The 7582-nt window shown below is 44.6% G+C and overlaps 1 protein-coding gene across 1 annotated transcript; it reads left to right on the forward strand.

The window, feature by feature from the left end:
- The first annotated feature begins 4847 nt into the window (after positions 1 to 4847).
- Positions 4848 to 5048, forward strand: Smim42 (small integral membrane protein 42). Its single transcript, XM_048358207.1, has one exon. It carries the CDS (start codon positions 4848 to 4850, stop codon positions 5046 to 5048), a length of 201 nt encoding a protein of 66 aa, XP_048214164.1.
- The last annotated feature ends 2534 nt before the right edge of the window (positions 5049 to 7582 follow it).

Consider the following 7582-nt stretch of genomic DNA (forward strand, 5'->3'; position numbering starts at 1 on the left):
TGAAACCAAGGTAAAATCTGAGGAGTAGTCATGTATTTGAGATGAAGAAGTTGTTAGTCGTAGTGGTGTTGGTGGCTTATGCTTATAATGCTAGCTTCTCAGGAGGCTGAGATCTGAGGATCTTGGTTCAAAGTCAGCCTGGTCAGGAAAGTCAGTGAGCTATATCCAATTAAGCACCTAAACAACTGGAAATGAGCTGTTGTTCAAGTGGTAGAGTGCAAGCTTTAAGCACAAAAGCTAGTTCAAGCCCCAGGACTGGCAAAAAATAAAGGCATTTGTCAGAGGAGAAAGTGATGGCATGGGGAGAATGGAAGGAGATCAATGTATGTTTGGGAGGGATGGACACGGAAACTTTTCTAGAAAGCTAGGCTTTGCTGGAAAGGGAAAGAGAACACTGTGTACTCATTTCTTGTCAATGCTGTAACGTAGTATAAAAGCTTAGTAACTTAACACGAACTTACCGTCATACACTTCTGGAAGCCAGAGGTATTAAAATAGGTACACAGGGGTACATTTCTTTTGGAGGTTCTAGGGAAGACTCTATTTCCTTCCCTTTTCCAGTTTCTAGAAGGTTCTAATATTTCTTAGGTCTCCATTGCTCAATCTTACAGTTTAGCATCTGCTCCTGCCTGCATCCTTTTCTCACAACCTCGCTGCTCCTCTCTCCGTGTCCCTCTGCTTCTGTCTTCACATTCCTTTTGTCTGATGCTCCTAAGGACACTTGAATCTCACTCAGATAATCCAGGATAACCTCCTCATTTCAGGATCCTTCATTTCACACGTCTGCAAAGTCTGACTTATCATATACAGCAACAGAGCCACAGATTCTGCAGATCCGAGTATGGACATCTTTGCAAGAGGGCACTACTCTACCTACCACATATACTACCTGCCTAGCACATCATAAGTGCTCAAAAATATTAATATGAATAATAATACCAACATTTCTATGGGAAGGAGAGACCTTTCAGAAAAAAAGACATTAAACCTGGGCACTGGTGGCTCATGCCTATAATCCTATCTACTCAGGAGGCTGAGATCTGAGGAACATGGCTCAAAGCTGTCCCTAGCAGACAAATTTACAAGACTCTATTTCCAATTAACTATCAAAAAGCTGGGTTGGAGGAATAGTTCAAATGCCATATAAGCCAAGAAAATGCAAAGTCCTGAGTTGTTTGTTTGTTTTTTTAAGTGTACAAACACGCTGAGCAAATGCAAATTTCTGAGTGTAAGAACTGGTAACTGGGGGGGGGGGGGAGAAGAAAGAGGGGAAGAGGAGGAAGAGGAGGAGCAGGAGCAGGAGGAGAGAAAGAGAAGAAGGAAGAAGGGGAAGAGGAGGAGGAGAGGATGAAGAGGTAGAGAAGAGGAAGAAGGAGGAGGAGAGGAAGAGAAGAAGAAAGAGGAGCAGGAGGAGGCAAAGGAGGAGAAGGAGGATTAAAATATAGACAAAGAGACTCCCTAAGACAAAAGGGATAAGGTTCAAAACACAGCTGCAGGGAGGAACACTGTCCCCTTGGACATTAAGTAAGATAATACACATATCGCTGGCAATCATGTTGAAATGTAGCATGTGGTGTGCATCTGTTTCCTGCCTCATGCCAGGACTGTGCCTACACTGGTGAAGAGCCATGGTTTTGTCTCCACTTCTGCCTGACAACCCCACCACACACTGTCACGTAGGCTCCTCCAGATTTCATCTCTGATTTATGGTTGTTTCTCCCAGAGCTCCGAAGCTCCATCTCTTTTGCAAATAGATTTTCAATAAATGTGCTGGGATGAATAAGTGAATAAATGAATGGAAGAACAACCATAATGGGCTGGAAGAATATTGATTTAGGATGATGAGATCATTGCAGCTTTGATGGGGAAGACTGCCTGCAGGACACCCACTGCACTGGCAGCGTTCAGACAACTTAAAAAACAGGGAAGAAGGGAAGGGGAGAGGGGGAAATTCTTCAGCCGTTTAGGGAAAGACAGAAGTACAGACAGGTATACAAGGGTCAAGGTTTGCCCCTTGAGTGAAAGCACTGATTGAGCTGTAATTCGTTGAAGGCCTAAGAATCCTTGCAGGTACCCAAGAATGGGATTTTGGTGATTCGAGATAAACTGACATTACTGTCACACACACATTATGTGGGAACTTTGCTTAGAGAGTACATTTCCATATTCTCTCCCCACTGGTGGGAGGAGGGGAAGATAACTACTTAAGGAAGTGGACATGTACATTTCCCTGACTAAAGTAATCATTTATTATCTATTTTAAAACAAATATTTATGTGTATATATATATATATATATATAACTTTTACTTAAAAATGAAACTTAGGACGCCTGAAAGATAAAATAACCCTGTAATGGAAAGTGCATTAGGAATTGAATTCGTTTTTAAATCCTAAATTAACTGCCTGATTTCCAAAACTAATTTTTCCATGACCTAGAGCAATTGTTTTCAGTCTCCTCGGGCCTCCACTCCCTGAGAGGATGAAGCAAGCTGATTCAGGTAAAGCACTTACACCAGTAAGCTGATGGAAAGAAATAATGTAATAAATTATTGTTATTACTCCCTCTCAAGGCTGCTGTTATAAATAAAATAACATGTCAAAGCATCTAGGCTAGCATCTTAATGGGAGCTCAGTAAACTTTAATTTTCTCTCATCTACCTTAGGAATGTAAACTAAATGTTCTCAGGGCCCAAGAGACATAGGAAGCTGGAGGCACCTGAGCCCTTGACCTTCATCTAGATGAGAAGACTCAGACCTGGCCCAGAGTTCATGGAGGACTCACGTGCTGGAGATTGAAGTGGTCTGTGCCTCCTGATTGCATGTCTAGCGGTTGAGATGAGAAGTGAGGCAGATGTAGACCCACCTGTACTCCCAAATAACTGGTAGAGAACCATCTTGGTGTAGACTGACTCAACCCATCATAACTACTGATGGAAAACCGAAGACCTCTCACTCGCTTTAAAACTACCAAAGAGAGGGATGTCAGTGGGTCTTTCTGCATTCTGGGAGAAGGGAGGAAGCCACTGCAGAGAGAGGCCAGGAGCCTCAGTTTGATAGAGTTCCTACTTCAAGAAAGACATCCTTAGGAAGGTAGAGAAAGTGTTCCCACAGACTACAGGCCATTTCCTTATTCTACTAGGTTTGTAGATGCCTACATCCAAGCCATCCATACATGCTGGCCCAGACAGTGGTAAATGCTTCCTCAATGGGGTGGAGACTAAATAGGGTTCCAGGGAGAGGGATCCTGAGGACTCTAGAGGGACTTCAAGCTGCCTGGTACATCAATGGGATTCCATTTCTGGGCTCTGCCTCTTTAAAAAATACATGAAGAATGGTTCAACCTGGATCTCTCTCTCTTTTTTTTTGGCCAGTCCTGGGCCATGGACTCAGGGCCTGAGCACTGTCCCTGGCTTCTTTTTGCTCAAGGCTAGCACTCTGCCACTTGAGCCACAGCGCCACTTCTGGCCGTTTTCTGTGTATGTGGTGCTGGGGAATCGAACCCAGGGCCTCATGTATACGAGGCAAGCTCTCTTGCCACTAGGCCATATCCCCAGCCCCGAACCTGGATCTCTCTTGACAGTAGGTATAGAGGAAGATTGGCTGTATTGCCCTTTCCTACAAGTCAAGCACCTAACCTTGGCAATACACAGGAAGCAACCCAGTCCAGAGCTCTGGCGAAGATTATTGCATGCCAGTTGTAAAAGCTTATGAATCCCTGTCTACAGTGACTTAGGAGTTCATAATCAAACCACACCTTTGTATGAAGCACGAGTGGATGATCACAGAGAAAAACAAAAGAGGGCTGGGATATGGCCTAGTGGCAAGAGCGCTTGCCTCGTATACATGAAGCCCTGGGTTCAATTCCTCAGCACCACATATATAGAAAATGACCAGAAGTGGCGCTGTGGCTCAAGTTGGCAGAGTGCTAGCCTTGAGCCAAAAGAAGCCAGGGACAGGCCCTGAGTTCAAGCCCCAGGACTGGCCAAAAAAAAAAAAAAAAAAAAAGACTGGGAAGCTCGGTGTGGTTGAGAGAAAAGCTCAATGTCCCTGAAACAAGGGACAATAAAAAGTGTTAATGGTACAGGGTTTCTTTGTGAGAGAAGGTTGGAAATAGTCTAAAATGAGACAGTAATGATGTGTAAAAAGTACCAGAAAATCCTGAGCTAGGTACCAGTGTCTCATGCCTATAATCCTAGCTATCCAAGAGGCTGAGATGTAAGGATCAGGGTTCAAACCCAAGAAAGTCCATGAGATTCTTATCTCTGATTAACCACCAAAAAGCCAGAAGAGGAGCTGTGGCTCAAGTAGTAAAGCATCAGCTTTAAGTGAAAAAGCTAATGGACAATGCCCAGGTCCTCAGTTCAAGTTCAGTACCAGTACAAGCACACACACACACACACACACACACACACACACACATGCACACACACATTCAAAAAAGCTGTATAAAGATAATGGATTTGGGACTCTCCAGTCAGTTGGGGAACATCCTTTACCATCTAGAGGTCAAAGATGAAGGAAAGGATGCACAGAGGGCAGAGGTTTCTGAATGGGAACTTTTAGGTCAACTGGGCCTCATCCTCACCCTTCACCGGGCCACAAGTTTACTAACTATCCTATCTTTCCCTGAAAGTTGTTGATCAAGGTTGCTGGGAAAACATCTCTGGCTTTTCCATTAATCCAGAAGAAAATGGCCTCCTGAGAGGAACTGGATCCATAGATATTTGCCTGCAGCTGCACACATCCTCCCAAGGGAATAACAAAGAGCAAGTCCAGCCTTCTTGTGCTTTCCTGGTGGTGTGAACATTCTGCTCACACTCTATCTCAGTTCACTCTCAGAAACCTATGACTTTCCCACAGCTCCCAGACTTTCTGTGGGATAAGAAAACAGTCATTACTGCCATATTTGACCCTGGCTACCCAATACAAGTTTTCTTCTTCTTTCTACTCCTCATAACTCTGGTCACTCTACTCATTGTAATCTGTAAAGTCACTAAATACAAAGGCAATAAGAACATAGAACCAGGAGCAATTCTGCTGGCATAAACATCTGTGGAATCCCATTGAAGTGAAGACCTGGCAGCCCCAAGGGCCATCTTGGAACCATCCTGGAGCCTGAAGCCTGAAGAAGAGTTCCTTCAACCACTCAGCTTCCACCAATGCCAGATGCTACCCACAGACTTCGCTCCCCTCCTCCACCCTCGCCTCTCTTACAGCTGTTCTTTGGTGGGACTCAGCTTCTGGGTGTTAATGTCTTCTTCCTGTGAATCTTCTAGACGGAAACTATACATGGCTTTTGGTTTCTGCATTGACAGAGGAAATGAACAAGTGTACAAGGAATTACAAATTGATTACAAAGCCCAACTTTCCCTAAATTGGGCATGTGTTGACTATTGAAGTTATTGGATGCTCACAACACCTCAAAGTTTACAATGAAGCTGCCCAGAATCCCAGTTACAGATCATTTGGAATGGGAGAGGTCTCCCGCCCTGAATTCCTCCTCACAAAGTGCTGGAGATAGAGTATTTCTTCTCCAAAAAATGACTTGAAAGCACCAAGTATTTTTTTCTCATCCTCCAACTTAATGGGTTGGCAGAATTTAAAAATAGCATACTCTAAAGTGATCATTTTTCCTTTTTTATCTTTTCTGAATTTGGAACAAATTAACTCTCTTTTCAAATGAAATCCAAACTAAAGTAGCAATCTCTTTTTTGAACCATACTCTCAGCCTACTGGGCTTGGGTTATGGTAAGAAGAATCTATTTGTGAGCTTGTGGTTCACATCTGTAATTGTGGCTACTCACAAGGCTGGGATCTGAGGATCACAGTTCAAAGCCAGTCCGGGAAGGAAAAATCTGTGGGATTCTTATTGCCAATAAACAACTCAGAAAAGGCCAGAAGTGGTGCTGTGGCTCAAGTAGTAGAGTGCTAGCCTTGAGCAAAAAACGCTCAGGGACAGTGCCTAGGCCCTGAGTTCAAGCCCCAAAACTCTCTCTCTCTTACACACACACACACACACACACACACACACACACACACACACATCTAGCCTTTTTCTGGAAACAAAACCAATATGTTCAGCTCCATTGTTAAGCCCTGTCTCCTAGAAGCATTGTATCAAATGGCCTCTTACCCCCACCCTCATATACCCTTGACTTTGACCTTGACCTTGACCTTGGAGGCTCAGCTGGAGGGCTACTCTAAAGCTTTCTCCTTGGCTTAGAATCATAGAACTGTGTTTGAGCACAAGAATATGTTCCTTGTGGATGTGGGCCATGCAGGCTGTGTCTCAAACCATGGCTCACTCTTTCCTCTCCGCTTTTAACCCATAGATATGGAGTAACTCGGTCCCTTGATGCCAAGAGGTTGGTGTTGCTCTCAGACAAAAGAGAGTCCATCCCGTTCAAGGCTCCGCCCTGCCTTCATGGTTGACCAGCTTCAGCAGAAACCAACCACGAGTGCTTGGCAGATAGACTGAGAAGCCTTATGGCCAAGGAAGAAGGGAAACCCCTGGAAGCTTGGACCCCCTTGGGAGACACCACGAGTGGTCCTGCAGCACGGCCCCCTCAGAAAGGATTGGGAACGGGGAATAGCTTCCATGCATCTCTGTGCAGAGAGAAGCTCCTTGTAGGTCTGTGCATGCGTTGTAGCTGGCAGAGAGAGGCTCAGCACTCCTGAAACCCTCCAAGTCTTCCTAAGCTACCCTGTGGATGTCCTATTCACCCAAGAGATGAAAGTGTGTATCAGAGGAGCCTATAGGTACTCAAGTAATGCTTAGACTGAGAGCTAATGGACCAGAGGACATGACTCAGATGAGCAGCAGCAGGGGGAAGGCAAAGCACCCTAGACTGACATCAGATACAAAGGCCTATAAAAGGAGGGTCATGTGCCTTAATGGAATAGAAGGACACCCAGCCAACTGTATGGAGATCTCTAAAGCTCTTGTAGATAGTATCTTCTTTCACATACAAGCTACATGTATGTGCTAAAAGACTACAGTAAGTCTGGTGTGGTGATCACACCTGTGATCTAGCACTAAGGAGGCTGAAGCAGGAATATTGTGAGTTTAATCAAGGCCAGCACGGGCTACATAGCCCGTGACTCTTTAAGTAAGGACTCTGAGCTAGAGTGCTCCTATTTCCCATAGCCTATAAGTCATCATGTTCACATAGAGCTAAGCCTCATATTATTCCATCCTCCAAGATTTCCACAGTCCCCAAATGCCTCATGCACCCCACATTCTCCTAAATTTCCATTATTTGGGACCTCATTGTCCAAGCCAACTAGACTGCATTGTAAGCTTCTAGCCACCAGATGGCAGCAAAAGGTCAGGAAACATCCTTGTAACAGCAAAGGGGACCCTCTCCCTCACGTTCTAATAGCTAGCTAGTTACTCCTCCTAACTCCATAAAGGACCAATACCAAGTTTTCCATTATAATGCAAATCATCATGGACTGGAAATTTGGGGATTTAACAAATATATTGAGAGCCAGGCACCAGTGGCTCACACCTGTAATCCTAACTACTCTGGAGGCTGAGATTCGAGGATGACAGTTCGAAGCCAGCCCAAGCAGGAAAG

The sequence above is a fragment of the Perognathus longimembris genome, chromosome 11 (genome assembly GCF_023159225.1).
Source record: "Perognathus longimembris pacificus isolate PPM17 chromosome 11, ASM2315922v1, whole genome shotgun sequence".
NCBI classification, from domain to species: Eukaryota; Metazoa; Chordata; class Mammalia; order Rodentia; family Heteromyidae; genus Perognathus; species Perognathus longimembris.